This window comes from Plectropomus leopardus, chromosome 2, assembly GCF_026936395.1.
Source record: "Plectropomus leopardus strain MGB_pleo_1.0 chromosome 2, ASM2693639v1, whole genome shotgun sequence".
In the NCBI taxonomy this organism is placed as follows: Eukaryota; Metazoa; Chordata; class Actinopteri; order Perciformes; family Serranidae; genus Plectropomus; species Plectropomus leopardus.
The window spans coordinates 40799503-40817926 of record NC_142177.1 but is presented as its reverse complement, the minus strand read 5'-3'; the positions used below and the strand labels follow the sequence as shown (position 1 = coordinate 40817926).

Below are 18424 nucleotides of genomic sequence, written 5' to 3'. Positions count from 1 at the left end.
ATTTTCCTTAAAACAAATTTGGCAACTTTTAAAGAAAAAGTGGCTTTTTTTTAAAAATGTTTTTGGTCACTTTAACAGGTGACCAAACTGAACAGTTTATACACATTTTTACCAATAATTTTCCATGACTTTGAGGCAAATTTGAAGGACCATGTATTCTCTGAAATGATTATTGATTCTCTATCGCTTCTTCTTTTTCATCTCAATAAGATAACCTTTTAACTTTAAAAAAAAAAAAGTCTGGAGAGAAAGAGAAAAACTTTTCAAAAGTTTTTGGTGATTTTTAAAGGAAAAAAATGCCTTTTTTCTTATAATCTTTTTTGGCAATTTAAAAAATGGTGATTTTTTTCTTTAAAATATCAAGCTTTTTTTCTTTAAAATGTTTAAGAAAAACTTTTTCCTTTTTTTTTTTTTTTAAAAAAACATTTGAAAGGCATGCTTTTTTAAGAAATTTTTTTTTATTTTGCTCTTTTGTCAAAAACATTTCTTCTTTTAAACATGCTAGAAATAACAAAAAAATATCCTTGGATGTGTTATTACACAGGTTTGTTAAGCAGATTTCTATGACTTATCCAAAACTTTGAGGGTATTTTTAGTTTTCCAAAACTTTTCCAGGAATGGAAATTGCTATTTTGAAATTCCTTGAGGTTTCCAGGTTATTCATGACCGTACGAACCCTCTGAAGTGATCACTGACAGTCATGAGAGAAACCTCTGCAGAACAAGTACTTTGTTTTGTCCATTTTTCTGAATACCTTTGTACTTTTACTCAAATAAGGTTTTGAGTATTTTTACACTGATGTATTGATGCTTCTCTAAAAGCTCTGAAAACCTGATCCACGACATCATAGATATACATACATACATATATATATATGTATATATGTATATGTATGTATTACGTCTGGTGGACTTTAGTGTCATCTGCTGGTAAATATGAGACATCATTTCTCACAAATGCAAAACAGATAAAAGACAAGAAAAACTATTTTAAAGGCAACTTTTTTTATTTATTGGCAAATGCTTTTAATAACGTTGTAGCAATGCATCTATATACACACACCCCTCCAAACAGTGACCGTGTCAGAAAGCCGAAAGAAAAACACACTTTGTAATACAGCTCGATTATATGATCGTTTATACGCACACTTTTTGTTTTTTTGTTTCAAACATACACTTACTTTCAGTTTTTGGTTTGGGAAACATCTAAAAAGACTAAATTAAACAATACAATTATATCTATTGCGTAAAATCAATATACATTTATTTTAAAAAAAAGTCAAAACATGCAAGGTTTGTAGTGCATCACCTTTTTTTGTCTATAAAGTCTTAATAAACAAAGGCAGACAGACCAACATACAGAGAGCAGATACAAAAAGAAGAGATAATTCTTATATAGATACAGTTGTTCCTAAAAAAAATCTATGCCAACTCTTTTTAATATTTGTATTAATTTATGTGCAAAAGAAGCTCATTCATTTCCGACTTTAAATACATTTTATTATGTCTAATGCTGGAGTCTAATGCTACCGCGCGGCGTTCTTTACAAGCTGTGTAACGCGAGGCCGGGAGGGGACGCCGCCCTCACAGGGCAGGCTCGATATTAACCCTTTCAGCAGATTGGCTTGATTTCTTTCAAAAAATGTCGGAAGACGGCAACAAGCTACTTCACAAAAATTGGCCCAAAAAATAGAAAGTAAAAAAAAAAAGAAAATTACTTAAAATAAGCAACAACAAAACACAGATGGTGCCAAAAATAAAATATTAATGTATATTTTCTGTAATATAATTTTTAGAAGAAGAATTCTAACTATATTTTCTGGAATTTTCCCCTTTTTTGGATAATATCTAAAAATCTCCAAATGGCTCATTTTTAAGTCTTTTGGCATCTTTTAGAATTTTTTTATTGCAATTTTCTGGCCATTTTTTGCCAAGTAGCTCATTGCCTTTTTCTAATGTTTTCAGCAGAAATCAGACCAATAATTTCAGGTTCCAGGGGTTTACATGCTTGTGACAGGCACCTGAACGCAGCCCAGGATCTAAAGGGTTAAAGCAGGTGCCTTATTTCACCTCGCCACCAGGATTCGATTACTCCCTGGCTTCCACAGCAGCTGAGCGCAGGCTGCGTCAGCTCTGCTCAATTTACAAGATGTGATCACTTCAAACTAAAAGATCTCGTCCTGTAATCGTCCCCGTGTGGACACAGCGTCCCCTCCTGTGCTGCAGAGCCAAACCAACAGTGCGTTTCAAGCGATGTATTGTTGCTTTTCTCTTCTTAGTGTCGTATTCAAGATAATTCCACCCTAAAAAAACTGAGAAAACTGTCTTGATTTCTGAAAACAAAAAGATTTGAAGAAGGCAATGAGCAACAGAAGATCAGACCCAAAACTTAGCAAGAAGTTAAAGTAAAAGAAAAGTACCTGAAAATTTTTTTCAAGACTTGGAAAAAGTACTTAAAATTTATGATAATTCTGTAAAATAATTTAAAAAATGGCATTACATTAATTATCAATATAGTTTTCCCTCCAGCTTTTTTATTATTTTCCTAGATTTAAATTATTATTTTTTTTAAATCCACTAACTTCTTGCAATTTGTGGAACATTAATAACCGAGCTGCTCGTTTTTCCCCTCATGTTTTGAAAGAAATCACATCGTTAAGCTCCGAGTTCAAAGGTTTAAATACTTAAATATTAAAGGCGCGGGATGCAGCAAAAGAAAAGTGACGTCGCTCCAGGTTCCAAAGGGTTAACCCTCTGAAAACTGAGTGAATTGGTTTAATTTAAAAAAAAAAAAAAAAAAAAGAGACAATGAGCAACTTGGCAAGAAATGTCACACAAAATGTTAAGAAATTAGTAAAAGGTGACGAGAAAATGACCTGAAGGTTAATGTTTGAAAGACGGGAGGATTTAAAGAAAATCATTAAATTTAAAAAAAAAGGGAAAATGTCCAGAAAACAATATTTCTAATGATTATAATTACATGTTTAAAATGATGTCATAGAGCAAGAATCTACACTTATATATTTTTATCACTTTTTTTGGGACATATTTTTGTTTGTTTTTTAATGTTTTATTTTTTTATTTTAATTTCATTTATTTGTTTTTGCTTATTTTCAGGAAATTTTCTTGTAATTTTTCACTATTTTCTTGCTACATTTTGAGCCATGTCTTGTTAAGTTACTCGTCTTTTCTTCATGTTTTTATTTTTTTTTTTTTAAATCAAACCAACGTGCTTTTAATGCTAACGCTAACTTGCCCTCTGACTGAGCGGCTGGTTTCACGTCAGTCGCTTTGCGGTGGAGTCCAGTTAACCGACATCGCGTCTTTCAGAGCGTGTGAACCTGCGAGGGCGTGAGCGGGGATGAATATTGCACATGTTAAATTCCTCTGAATGAATTTCCGAGTCTTACAGTTTTCGTGTTTGTTGTTTTTAGCCTGATTGTCAGCTACTCGGTAGCCAGCGGCGAGTTGGCGAGTTGAGCTCCGCGCTGACGGTAACACGTAAGATTAACACAAACCAGCTTACAGAACACAAACTAAACTACAGCTAATATTTTAAAAACAAAAGACGATCATTAAAAAAACTAAAACGTGAGTTAAAAAAGTTAAAAAGGTAAAAATCACTACCAGTCGATCTGCGGCGGCGATGACGAGATCGCAGCTGACGCGGCAGAGAGCGGCGAAACTTTAAACTCTCGGCGGTGTCAGCGACTTCGTCAGCCTCAAATTACGTCCTGAACACTTGCGAGCGTTCGCCCGGTTTCAAGTTTAGCTCGTCTGTAGTGTGAAGGATGAAAACTCGCAAAGTCATTGGTTGGTTTGTCCCCACCCTTTCAAAATAAAAGAACTCAGTCCGTGTGGAGAGCAAAAGAGGGGAAAATCAAACTAGAGACACTCGGAGCGATCACAGGTATGATTCTGACGTCTAACTCTGAGGACAGGAGACACACTGGCTTCTGTAGCTACTGACCGACATGGAGACAAGAGAGGGGGACGGGGGTCTGTGCACGGACCGACGGGGCGTCACTCAGTGAAGAGCGTCGTGGTCGGCTCCGACGCCATTCACCTCCTCTGTTCCCCTCATGCGTCCCCCTCTTCCCTCCCTCCCTCCCCCCCCCCCGTCCTCCCAGCACCTGCACATGTCCCCCTCCCGCTCCCTAGCAGCCGAAGGTCTCCTGCGAGGCGTAGACCATGTAGAGGAAGCCGTCCTCGTCCCTCTCCTGCTCGTAGATCTCAGAGATGGGTGTGGACACGGACACCATGCTGTGCTGGTTGACCAGCAGGAAGAAGGCCTGCGTCGGGTTCAGCTGCAGCCGGCGCCTGCGGGGGCGGGAAAATACGACAGAGAGGAAGAGACAGAGGTCAGGGAGGTATTACAGCGTCCAACGTCACACGTCTTTGGGTCAGAAATTAAAGCGAGGGACGAGGACACCCGGTTATTTAGAAACCCTGACATGATGTTTACCGTAATACCGCCATAAATACAGACGCCCCGCTCTCTGTCAAAAGCAATACGCAGGTTTTCAAATATGAAATACACCTAACGGAAACATCAGTTTCAAAAACACCCCCTTTATCACAAAAAGCTTTTTATGCTGGAATGATGAGGAGGTTTTTCAGGCGGTTCAAAAAATCTTTTTTTGTAAAACTGCATCGGAAACACTTTTGGCTTTTCTTGGTCACGTGATGCTATAGTGGCGATGTGCTTGTCGGTATGAACTGGCTCCAGCAGATATTATATATATATACTGGATATACATATATACACACACACATATATACACACACACATATATATGTATATATGTCATCATTATCTGGTGCAAACCTTGTAACTCCACATTTCCCTATTTTCTTTTTTGTTTTTCATAAATTCATTATTTTGGTCCCCCTCTACATCTATCAGTGAAATGTGTTCAAAAAGCCTTTGGATCGAACGTTTTTCCTATTTCCTGAAAAATAGCTATTTTGGAGATAAGAGATTTGCGCTGACAGCAGTGAAATAATCAATAAATAAACTAAAAAATCCTGATGAACAGTTAAGCTCCAAAAACAGATTCTATCCGTGGTTATATTCTAAAATACAGAAAATATCATTTAAAAAATAAAATCAATACTCAAAATAAATTCAGTTTTGCTGCTTGTGTTTCTATGACTTTCTGGATTATGGTCTGAATTGTTTTACTTATTTCATGTAAGAATATGTTCAACGTCTCCTCAAACTCATGCTGGAGAGACAGAGGACGTCCTGTCTGCTGATTGGACTCCTTCCTCTTTGTGTCTCTTGTATGCATGTCTCTCTTGTCCCCTGAGGGACACGACAGGCCGCGTTAGTCAAATAGAAAGCACCTTGGTGGTTGTTGATTGAGGAAGTGACCGTGTGAGTGACACGTCTGAGAACCAAAAACCGGCCAATCAGTGAGCAGGGACAGAGAGGATCTGACCAATGGAGGAGCAGCAGGCGGGTGCTTTAATATGTGCAAACACACACACACACACACACACACACACACACACACACACACAGAGGACACAAACTCGTGTGTGAGCACAAAGGAAGCCTGTATGTTTCTAAAATGTTTGTAACTTACTGAACACATGAAAGGAAGCTGGAGAAGTGGGTTAAACTGCAGGAGGAGTTAAAGGAAACTGCTGATTTTTGGGTTAAATTCTGACCATCATGGACTGAACCGGACCGGGTCCTCCATCCAGGATCAGACGGTCGACAGCCGGTGAGTGTTTGATACTAAAAACTCTGATTTTGGCTGAAATGTGTTTGAGCTGAAGGATTTCTTGTTGCGGACGTCTTTACGTTTCAGACTGCTGCCTCTCGCTGAAAACACAGAATCTGCTAACTGTTGCTGACTGTTTTAACCCTTTCAAACCTGAGCACAGCATGGGAAGAAGTAAACGAGAAGAATTGGCCAAAAAAATAGCAAAACACTAGTAAAAAGTACAAAAAAATTCATTGAAAATGTATAAACAAACATGGATAGAACCTGGAAAAGTGTATATAATATATATATATATATATACATAAATTATAAATCCACCTATTTCTGGCAGTCTGTGAAACCTTTCTGCCAAGCTGCTCGTTGGCTTTTCTTCCATGTTTTTGAAAGAAATCACATTAAAATTACTCAAAAAATGTGTTTAACAAAAGAGGGTTAAAAAACCAAAGAAATATCACGATAAAGTGCTTAAATAATAACAATTCTGTGACATAATATGTAATTATTATAATAGTAGATAGAGTTTATCCTTAGCTTTTGATCTTTTTCTCCAGCTTTGAAAAAGCAATTTTTTAATCTTATTTCTTGCTGTTTGTGAAACCTTTCTGCAAAGTTGCTTGTTGTCTTTTCTCCCATGTTTTTGAAAGAAATTGTGTGAAAAGTAAGTAAAAATGGGTTTTTTTAGTTTAAAACAAAAACAAAGCAATAACCTGAAAGTGCTTGAAAACATAAATTTAAAAATGTAATTAGAATAACTACAGATATAGATTTTTCCAGGCTTTTCTTTGGGGGATTTTTTCCCCATCTGACATGTTTCCATAAAGCGTGTTTTATATTCCCAATTTCAGTTTGAGGATTAATGGAGGCCCGCCTAGTCTCAGAATCAATGCAATCACACACTTCTGTCTCTTAGTTTTTCGTTGTCCCTGTCCTCTCTCGTCTTCAGCTGTCTTTTCTCATATTTCACCTCCTCAGTCTCCTCTTTCCACCCCCAGCCTTCAATTTTGGGTCGATGCTCTTTGGTTCCCCTTGTGCACAAACTGCATTTGGATAAATTTATGTCAAATTGACATTTTATGCCAGAGTTGCATCCCCAAAATAACTCCCTTTTTATATTTCTGCCTCATCAGCATTTAAGACTGATGGTCAGAGATTTTCTGGCATTTCTGCACTGCAGGACAGTAAAACCTTAATTTACTGCCCCATTATTTCATGGCTGAATGTAAAATGATTTTAACCCCTTTGGGTTTGAAGCAGAGTTGATTGTAAACAAACCGCCTCAGCTGCGGCCTCTGCAAGCTTCCAAACACACACACACACACACACACACACACACACACACACACACACACGCATTTTATGTTACTCTGATGGAACATAAAACACCAGCAGCACACTCACTCGCTGAGAGACGGCTCCAAATATATACGCACATACCAAACATGCACCTCACTGAACTTAACCTACACTGGTATCCAGTTCAGCAACCTGTAATAACCTGCAGAGTGTGTGCGTGTGTGCGCGCGCACGAGCAGTGACATCATGCAGCAGGTATGAGCGTTAAGATGTGTGTGTGTGGCTCTGCGTTTGTTTACCTGATGATCTTGACCAGCTCGCTCATGTTGACGTGATCAGGTACCAGGAACTTGGTCTTGTCCAAAACGGGCAGCTGCTTCTCTCCCTTATACCTCTCAATGATCACCTGCAGCAGCCACGACACACAACACACAACACACGATAAACAACACGACACACAACACACAACACACGATAAACAACACAACACACAACACACAACACACGATAAACAACACGACACACAACACACGATAAACAACACGACACACAACACACGATAAACAACACGACACACAACACACGATAAACAACACGACACACGACAAACGCACAACACACAGCCGCTCAGTCAGTCGCCCACACACAGTAACAGCTGAAGTACTTTGTAAACAGTGATCGCCACATACATTGCAATACGATAATGTAATATATTATGCTGCTTAAAGAGTAACTGAAGCCCAAAATCACTTTTTTTCAACTTTAAAGGGTAAATATATATATATATATATATATATATATCAGCCCTGAAAAATCAATATCAATCAACCCCTACTTAATACTACATATAATGCATGGCTATTAAATATCATATGCAGAAAAGAAAAGTGGTTTGGGGGTTACGGTACTTTTTAGATGTACTAAATTGTCCAGTATGAGACAGCAGTAGCTGTAATGTTAGAGGTACTTAAACGCTGGTTTTTCGAGAGATAACAGAAATAGTTTGACATGTTGGGAAAACGCTTTCTCCGTCTTCTGCTTCCAGCACTCTAGTAACGACTGCTACATCATATTAAAAATCCTCGACAGGAGCGCGTGTGCGTCTACATGCCAGTGCACACAGAAACCTAAATATGGGTCACGGTCTGCAGGCTGGGTGGGTAAAGTTCAGCGCAGCCTGTAGAAATCAGAGTTAAACAGCATCTTACGGGGATCTTGTTGGGGTGCTGATCACGGATCTGCTGGACCTCTTTGCACCGGTCAGCTGTGGACAACAAAAGACACAATTCGTGAACAACAAGCCTTACTTCAAAAACAGAGCATTTCTCTTAAACAGAGCTCCTGAATTATGCATCCAGGCTTGTTTGTTCTTTGTCCCAAAATAGAAATACAGTGTGCTTTTTATGGAGCGTTTTCTCTGGGTGTGCATCCATTTCTCATTTTGAACTGAAAAAGCCAAAATCGGGCTGTTTGTATCAGCGAGGGAATCGCAGCTTTGTAACTGCTAAAGAAACCGTGTCATTATTTGTATTCTTTTATCAAATTAAATGAATTTAAAGTTCATTTACAGCAGCAAATGTTACAGATGTGTCGGGAAACAGAGAGCATGTCGACCCTTTCAAAGATAAAAATTGGCTTGATTTCTTTCAAAAACATTGAAAGGTGACAATGAACAAGAAATGACCCAAAAATTAGAAGAAATTAGTAAAAAGTCACAAGAAAATAACCTGTAATTCACGAAAGAAAAAAGAGGAAATTACCATTAAAAAAAAGCTAAGATAAGATAATAAGCAACTTCAGAAATATATTTTTCAAAAGTACATAAAATTAAAAGGTAAAAAGGACAAGAAATTATTCTGTTCTCTATTTGCTCTAAGAACAACCTTGTGTCTTTTCCCTCGTTATAACGTCACTGTTAATATTCTTTCACTTTCTTTGAGGCGGCGATGTGCAAACACGTTTCATTATAGTGTTTTGATTCCTCACTCGTGTGTGTGTGTGTGTGTGTGTGTGTGGACTCGATTTACATAAGTCGACACTTTGCATATATGATTTGTGTGTGAGCGTCTCCTTTTATTCCTGCAGCTTCGCTCTTTCACTTTGTAGTTTTTTAACCACCTGACTTATTTTACAACACGCAGCTCTCTGTAATGTTGGGAGGAGCTTAGCTTCAGAAAAACATCAGTACTTTTTGAAAACACTGGCAGGGTTCAAAGCTCAGAGAGCACCGAGGAGCAGCAGTGAAGTGTGAATGGCTCCTTTGTTTTAGGTCGAGACGTGTTTTTCTTCCCCGGCTGAGGGAAGCTGCTAATTACAGGAATATTTAAGTGTATTTAGACGAAATCCAAACAGACAGCTATCACAATTGTTAAAATGCATTATCACTGTCTACTATTTCGGAAATAATTCCCTCCTTGGCTTTGCATCATAATAGTCAATGTCCCACCCTGGATCCATACTGGATCCATACTGGATCTTTGGGGCCTTTTTGGGCCAAGACCCAGACAGGCCCTTAGGTTCCCTAAAACTGTATCCCAGATTTGTAACAAACGGGGGCATTTATAAGATTTGAGGACATGGGGGGCTTTTTTGGCAATTTTTTTCTTTAATTTTTTTCTTATTATTCTTTTAATTTTTTGGTGATTTTTAAAAGCGTCTTTTATTTTTCTCTAAAACTTTTTCTAATTGTGATGATTAGTTTTTTTCATATACTTTTTTTGCCTTTTTTTTTTGTTAAAGAAAACACTTCCAAAACCCTCGGGCCCATCAAAAATAATAATAATAATAATGATAATAATAATTCACCACTTATCACAGCTAGAAACTGTTAAAACAAAAATTATTGTTGGATTTTTCACATATCTAAAAAATCACATTTCCCCCGAGTCAGTCTGGGAGGCTAAATGAAAACTGTTTATAGCTTTGAGAAGGGTAAAAATAAAACATAATTATAATAATAATTTCTAAAAAAAAAACAAAAAAAAAACAGCCGCCCCTACAAATAAAAAAATGTATATATAAAATATATAGTACATACAATCTAATATACTTTGTGTGTGTAGTATCACTGTGAGCAGACCTGCAACCATTTATTTAGAAGACTTTTGTTAACTCCTAATAAAATTTAACAATCCAGCCAGTTATCCTGACATCTGTTGGGTTGGGACACGTTGTTTGTTTTTTGGTGAGACAGTATACAGAGGTGTGTGTCAGTGTGACTCAGAGCCCATGAGGACAGACGGCAGTGAAGCACGTGATAAAAATGGTCACTGTGACGTTTATAAGGAAGTTATAACTAAATACAACACAGTAACCTGAGTCATTTTTTTCCACATCAGCCCTGTTGCTTCGTATTTCTTTGTATAACAAGATTATGCAATGGCCAGAGCTGGGCCCCTCCCTCCCCAGCACAGGGGCCCTCCTTTAGCATCAAATTACAACATAAATCACTGAACACGTGTACTGGGGATAATGTGTCAGCACAAGTTGTTTTCCTTTAGAGCAAACACTCAGTGTTTACTGCCTGCAAGCTCGGCCAGCTGTGTGAAAGCTGCTCATGGCAGGCAGGCCTTAGTGGCTTCAAGGTTTTCCAGGCTCATGTGCCAATGACCCGGATGGCCCTTTAAACAAGAGCAGCCACAGAAGATCAACTCCGGGCCGAAAGATACTCGTCGTTAGATCATTTTTTACTCTTCATTAGGTGTCAGAAAATAAATATTCTCTAATCTTGACGCCCATAAGCTCCAAAATGATGTTAAAACTCTGATCCATAACGCGTAAAAAATGAGTTTAAATCAGATGTAATAACGGCTGCATTAAGTCAACATACAAGTGAACAACATGTAACTGCACTTGTCAACAGACACGGTTAGCTCGGCGGCTAGCAGGCCGGCTAGCTGGCTGCATTCAGGCTGTTTTCAGGCTGTTTTCTCACCGAAAGTCCTCCTCTGTTTGAAGGGTCTGTCCGACGGCATCTCCGCTCGCTTCTCACACGGTACCGAGCTCGACGATGTGCGGCACAGCGGCTTCCGGCGCGGCTCCGGGGACACAGTAACGGGCTGGTCGTCGGTTGAGTCTCCGGTCGTCTCTCCGGTCTGAAGCCAAAACAGCTCGAGGACAAACAAAGCAAGTAAACCGAGGCGCTGACGTCACCGGCTGGATTTAAAGGGGACGTTCACCAAAACAAAACAAAACAAATCCAGAGCGCGTTTATTACGCTTTTATTAAAGAGTTATTACAATACAAAAATGCAATAAATACGGGTGTTGAGTCATAGCAGCCCCATGGCTGTGTCTGGGATTTTGGGACATTGCTTCGATTTTAGGAAGTTTGTAAGATTTTAGGACATTTCAAGGATTTTGGAATGTTTCTAGGATTTTGGGACGTCTCTAGGATCGTAGGACTTTTGTGAAATTTTAGGAAGTTTCTTGGATTGTAGGGCGCTGCTATAGGATTTCAGGACGTTTGTAAGATTTTAGGACATTTCTAGGGTTTTGGAATATTTCCAGGATTTTTGGGACATTTCTAGGATTTTGGGACATTTCTTGGATTTTAGGACTTTTGTGAAATTTTAGGAAGTTTCTTGGATTGTAGGGTGCTGCTATAGGATTTCAGGACGTTTATAAGATTTTAGGACATTTCTAGGGTTTTGGAATATTTCCAGGATTTTTGGGACATTTCTAGGATTTTGGGACATTTCTTGGATTTTAGGACTTTTGTGAAATTTTTGGACATTTCTAGGATTTTGGGACGTTTCTAGGATCTTAGGACTTTTGTGAAATTTTAGGAAGTTTCTTGGATTGTAGGGCGCTGCTATAGGATTTTAGGACGTTTGTAAGATTTTAGGACATTTCTAGGGTTTTGGAATATTTCCAGGATTTTTGGGACATTTCTAGGATTTTGGGACATTTTTTGGATTTTAGGACTTTTGTGAAATTTTAGGAAGTTTCTTGGATTGTAGGGCATTGCTGTAGGATTTTAGGATGTTTGTAAGATTTTAGGACATTTCAAGGATTTTGGAATGTTTCTCGGATTTAAGGACTTGTGAAACCACATCAGATTCTATGTTTCTATTTTGCTTTACAGTCAACAGTTATTTAAATCACAGTAGATATTATTCTGGTTTATGCTACATAATGTTATATGATACGAAACTTTTAATACTTTATGTTACATAATACTAAACTTGCTGTTATGAATCATACAATAACTTCCCCTCCCAACTTTTGCTCTTTTGTAGATTTGTACCTCTATTCTTCTGTTGTACAGACCTGTTAATTTATTCATTCTTCTTTTCATTTCTTGATTTTTGCAGTGCTTGCTCTTAAAAATATCTCTCGTTTTGTCTGGGGTCTTGGTGACCCCTACATGGTTATCACTTCAAAACCCGACTAAACTGGTTTATTTCAAAAACATGGGGTGATGAGCAGCTTAACAAATATGACCCTAAAATAACCTGAAATGAGGCCCAAAAAATGAGCAAAAAATAAGCAAGTTAAAGTGTTCAAAAGTATTAAAAATATATTATTTATAGATAGATTGAGATTTTTTAATACAAATGTATATAATCATAAATAAAAATAAATTTATATAATTATAAGAATTATTATTAAAAGTTTTCTGGACATTTTTCTCTATTTTTTAAAAATAATTTTCTAGTACAAAAAAAATCAATGGTTTGTTAATCTATCCCCAAAACTAAATGCCTGAATGATGTATAAAAACCACATCACAAAAAAAACACAGTTGTAACTCTTTTTAATTTCATAATTTGTCAAAATAACCATCAGAACCTTGACATGGCAGAGCAGAGAAGTGTTTGCAGTGTTGTTCGCTGCTCACCAGTGAAATACTGAACTCCAACAAAACAATAAATAACATTTCCAAATTTTCCATTAAGGTAGAATTGAAAAAAAACATGCTCAAACTTTAAGATGTACTGTGGTCTCTCTCTCTTTTACACTGTGCATTTTGCAGGGATGTATGCACTGCTTCAGTTTTCAGTTTCCTACTTCTGCTTGAGATTTTTTAGTTAAAATACCATTCAAATGAACAGTGACATAACATGCAGTATGCACAGAGAGGAGGTCGAACTGGAATGCTAAAACATGGAAAAAATAAATTTGCCTGCAGAGCGACTGGCCGCAGCGTGGTTCGCACATCTTCATTTCATCCACCTGCAAATCCTGTCGTTACCTCCTGAGTTGGCGAGTGCGTAAAAAGCTTCTGGTGAACGGGTTCTTTTGATTTAGTGAGATAAAGACAACATTTGGCTGTTTGAAAAATGAAAAAACAAAGAAAGAGACGAGTCGGGCAGCAGCTTCTTCTGGCTCAGTCTGAGGGGTTCTGGATGACGATCAAGAAATAATCCTTATCTGTGAAGAAAAAAGGGAAATAATTAGACTTTATATAGTTAAATAGTAAAACATTAAAATAAATAGATAAAAGTAAATAAATAAAAAAAATTAAAAAATGCACATTAACTTGTGACTTGTTATTTTGTTTACACAGAAAAGCATTAAAATTTCAAAATGAAAATTATCGATTGCCTTTACCAATGTCACGTTTCACAGTCATGACCTGCTGGTAGCAAACATAAACATTACAGAACATTATGTGCAGGTTTCTCTCATAAAGTCTTGTCTTCAGAGTTTCACAAAGTCACCAGCCACTAACTTTTTCAGTTAAAACAAATAGACTATTTTTACAGTGCAGCAATCTTCTTTCTTTTTAACAAAACGACATAAATCACAAAAGCATCTGATTTTAATAAAAAAGCACCCAGGCCTCTGATACAAAACATTCTTGACTAAAATCCGGAAATATTAAATAATTGTTATTATTGTTATTATTATTATATTAATCGGATAAACATGAATGTGACCGAGCAGTTGATAGCAACTTTTGAAAGAGGACAGTTTCCTTTGTTGGTTTTGGTCTATCCTGAAAAATTCGGATACCCAGCTCTACGTGCAAAGCAGGAAACTGTGAGGTCAAAAAACAAAAACAAGTCATTGAAAATGTAGTTTTCCCTCTCACCCGGAGCGATCATGATCTCGTTCTTCTTGGAGCGGACGCGGAGGAAGGTGAGGTCGTTCTGGGGGTCGATGTCTCGCACGGTGCTCCTCGCCTTCATCACCAGCTGGTGGATCAGTCCTGCGTACTGCACCGTGCTCGGGTTGTCCAGAGTCGTCTTAATGGGGATTCCTGAGGGGCATCGGTTCATTCAAAGTGAACTGGATTAAGTTTTCAGTAATAAATAACAACAGACTAATACATTTGTTTAATCGGCATTCTGTTAGCCATAACATACCAGCGGTGTAAAATTTGGCTTCGTATTTTCTTTAAAAATAACCAAAAATACACAATTTCAAAGTCCGAGACTGTAAACACCAAAATTATCAATAAATTTCCAACAGTCCTTTCAATACATCGTGTGTCATCATGCAGGTTTGTGAAACAAAATTCCATGAGTCCTCCAAACTTTCAGGGTATATTTCATTTTCCAAAAGTTATCCAGGCCTGAAAATTGCTATATGCAATGACTTTTCCAGGTTTTTCATGACTATGGTTGATTTGTGAGAGGGAGTATTTAGAGACTTTGCCAGGTTAAAGAAAGAGCCACCATCACAACAAGGAAAACTGTATTTAATGGTTTTACCTTCTGAATTGACGATGATGACTCCCTGTACTCCTTTCTGGCTCTGGATTCTCTTCAGAGTTTCTTCTACTTCAGCCTGGAAACAGGACCATGCGTTAGCATTAGGGATGTCCCCATCACGTGTCCGTAAATACAGTCCTGATCCGATACTTCTATTTTCCTTAATAATACGGTGCACACTTTAAGAAGACTTCTTTAAAGTTATTATAATCAATCCAATGTACAGCCAATGCTTGACAATAAGTGAAAAGCAACACATTAGCCTATTATTATTATCTATTTATTTATTTTACAAAATAAAGTATAAAATAGCAAACGATCCCTTTAATCTTTTTAGCCTGTCTCACGGGAGAGTCTGTCCCTGTAAGTGTTTATTGCTTCAGTGCAGCCTGTTTCTCAATTACCTGAATGAACTGAGTGTTAATAATCATCGTCTTCACACCTTTTAAGCGGATTACACTTCATTAATACATAAGCCACTATAAAATCAGTATTGGTCTCAAAAATCCCATATCGGTCAGGCTCTAGTTGTGACATGGCGACTTTTAAAATATGAAGTGTAAAATCTCAGTGTGAAAAAATGCTGTCACTGAGCACCGTGGATTATATTGTCACAATGGTACAGTGAGACAGATTTTACTCTGCATGAGGCTGTGCAGAAGAAAGAGTGAGTCGGACCGTGTGAAAGTGGCTCATTTCTCAGTGATCAGCTGAAAGGGAACTGATGGCTCCAGTGATACAAGCTGCATCCAAGCCACTGTGACCCAAAGTACAGTGAGGTCTTTGTTTCAGGAACTGTATTCCACATTCAGAGCAGCATATCCAGAATAAATCAGGATTGTCTGCACACGGGTTTTGTCATGGCAGTGGCTGAGCCTGCAGCTAGCAGCTGACATGCTGCCAGCAAGAATAAGGGCGGTGGTTTATTTCTATCTATTTATCAAGATATTTATTCATTTTAATGACAAAAAGATAATATACAAAAATTCCAACCTAACAGTGACATTGGCTTTTATGGTAAATATGGTGATGCTGATATTTTTTTCTGAAAAAAAAGGATGAATATTCATTGCTCTTAGTACCATACATTTAATAATACTCTGCTATATATTTGAGGAAATTATATCAGTAAGATTTTCACCATTTCTATGACATTTTGAAAGTACTCTAAATGTAAATATCTACAACACAAAATTGAAATAATACTGGTACTGGTAATGCCACTAATTTCATGGTCAAAATGTTATACAGCCTACGCTGGTATTAAGAATGCAATAATGTGAGGTTTTCATGGTGTTATACCCGTCTCAGAAAACATCCCAGTGTGACAGAATCAAGGTATTACATAGTTATTATCTTTAGAGTCATGATTCTTAAAAGAATGAAAAGAAATGTTTTATTATTATAACTAAGACTAACTGAAAGTATGTGTTAAATTTCTCTTGAAAAATAACCAAACAAAGGTGAGATGATTTTTGTTTGTTTGTTGTTGGGGTTTTTCAATAACGCAGATAAACAAATGTACATTGTATGACAATCATCAACTTCTGTATCACAGTATACTTTTACTCACTTTTACTTTTATTGTGAAGTACTTTGAGCAGCTATCCTGGTTGGTATACCAACATATTACAACATATTACAAGCTTTACAGCAGTAGATGGTTAGAAACTTGTTTTTATCAGGAATGATGATCTCCATCGACTGTGGTGAACACACTGTAGCACTAAATTAACGTTTTCTATGTTTTGTCGGCACTGAATGAAGCCATACGCTAAAGTTAAAGCGCCTGTGGGGCCGGACCGTCTACCATAACAAAGAACAGAGAAGCTCGGATCACAACACACACACACACACACACACACACACACACACAGAGAGAGAGAGAGAGAGCCTGCTAATTGAAACTACATCAAAGAGGCAACAATCGTTCAATTTAAGCAAATACAGATTGGCTTTTCAGACTCACGTTAGGTGCTATAAAAACACCGAACAGAAAGCTAACCGACCGGACCGGGTTTAACTGACAACGCCCGACTAGCATCGGTGAGCTAACCGCTGTTAGCATCTTCAAATAACAATTTTATAACTCAACACTCACAAAAGTCACAACACAGATATAAAGAACACGCAGAGACAGTCGTCTTGTCCTACCATGCTGACTGTTTTTGGGGGAGTTTGCGTCAGAAAAGAGTCTCGGAGCTCCGCAGAGTGACAGCTAACTGTTTTGTTGCCTGGAGAGACAACTGACGTAAACTTCCGGGTCAACTGCCGCCGTGCTGCGTTCGCGGTCCAAGAAAAAAACATGGAAGAGATGGATTTCGTACTGAAACCGATTTATAATAGATCCATGACCGAAACCGATACATTTATTCTTCATAAGAAACTTTTTGTATCACTGAAATCACTGAAAGACTATTAATCAAAAGACAAAACATTTTTTTAACCTTCACAAAGTTGCTTTTATTTGCAATGCATCAAGTGTTCGTACCACGTGATATGTTCGAGTACCGTCGTGAATTTGAAAATCCAGCGATGTTTTTTTTGTGTATAAAGATATATTTATATTGTATATATGTGTATTTGAAGTGTATGGTTTTTACAGTTTCAAGAGGCAATTAATTGTGTAATTTTGGCGTGCCAGTAGGTTTTAATGACATGCTTTCATTCAAAACCATCATAAAAAATAAAAAATAAAAAAAACAAAGAATAGGCTAACATGTTAGGCCAACAAATTTCAATGAAAAAGAAAATCGCAATTTAAAAAAATCAGCAAAAATACAAAAATGCCAGACACTTTTAAAGATAAAAAAAATTGCTAAAAATGTTGAAAGAAAAAAAAACACAACAAAAGTTTTTAAAAAAATCAAAACATTTTAAAAGAAAAATAAGGGGGAAAAAAATCAATCAATCAAAACAAAAATTGCAAGTTTTCAAAAGTCACCAAAAATTTTAAAGGAAAATAATCACCAACGTTTTTTTGTTGCTGTTGTTGTGGTTGTTTTTGTTTGAAATAAATAAATAAATAAGGCAAACGTTTTCAAAAACTTTGCGCTGTTTTGGCTTTTTGTAAAACAAAAACATAAATAAACAGATAAAGAGATTTAATGTCAATTTATGTCTGGTAACATTTTTCACACAGAGTAGTGTGCTCTGAGGTGTAGTAGAGTAGAAAAAAAGGTGAAATGAATAGAAAAGACTCAAGTAAAGTACAAGTACCTTATATTTTTTATATAGTAGTTGCCTTCCTATAAAATAAGATTATTCATTTACTATATGACGAAAAGTTTCGACACACTTTCTATATCTCTGTTAAACCAAAAGAATATTAAAAAAAAACATGATCCAGCTGTAATAATTTTCAAGTTTTTATCAATTTAATGACTAAAATGATAAAAGAATACTATAGTTATTCAGCTGTTTATTTTAAATGTCAGGACAGATGTCATGTTATGAGACAGCTGCAGGCTCAAAGCCTGCAGTTATCTGAAATATGTTTTAATGAGGGAGGGTCTGAATGTAAACAGTGTGGGCGCGGCCAGCAGCGTCAAGTCACACACGAACACACAGGCCAGGACAGGATATCACAGATGCTGCCTTCAAAGTAAAGCAAAGGGACACACACACACACACACACACACACACACACACACACACACACACACACACACACACTTTGACACACACAGCTCATTATGGTGCGCTACTACTAACTACTAAACCAACAGTGTGTTGGT

General features: G+C 37.2%; 2 protein-coding genes across 2 annotated transcripts; both read right to left on the bottom strand.

Annotated features, from left to right (window-relative positions):
• Window positions 1–987: 987 nt before the first annotated feature.
• Window positions 988–11097, bottom strand: map1lc3a (microtubule-associated protein 1 light chain 3 alpha). Its single transcript, XM_088070920.1, has 4 exons — window positions 10962–11097; window positions 8236–8291; window positions 7327–7433; window positions 988–4319 (listed from the first exon to the last, which is right to left on the bottom strand). Exons 1-4 carry the CDS (start codon window positions 10999–11001, stop codon window positions 4157–4159), a joined length of 366 nt encoding a protein of 121 aa, XP_087927046.1. The 5' UTR covers window positions 11002–11097; the 3' UTR covers window positions 988–4156.
• A 1670-nt stretch (window positions 11098–12767) lies between these two features.
• On the bottom strand, window positions 12768–17009 carry dynlrb1 (dynein, light chain, roadblock-type 1). Its single transcript, XM_042496449.2, has 4 exons — window positions 16842–17009; window positions 14688–14763; window positions 14066–14233; window positions 12768–13401 (listed from the first exon to the last, which is right to left on the bottom strand). Exons 1-4 carry the CDS (start codon window positions 16992–16994, stop codon window positions 13358–13360), a joined length of 441 nt encoding a protein of 146 aa, XP_042352383.2. The 5' UTR covers window positions 16995–17009; the 3' UTR covers window positions 12768–13357.
• Between the last annotated feature and the right edge of the window lie 1415 nt (window positions 17010–18424).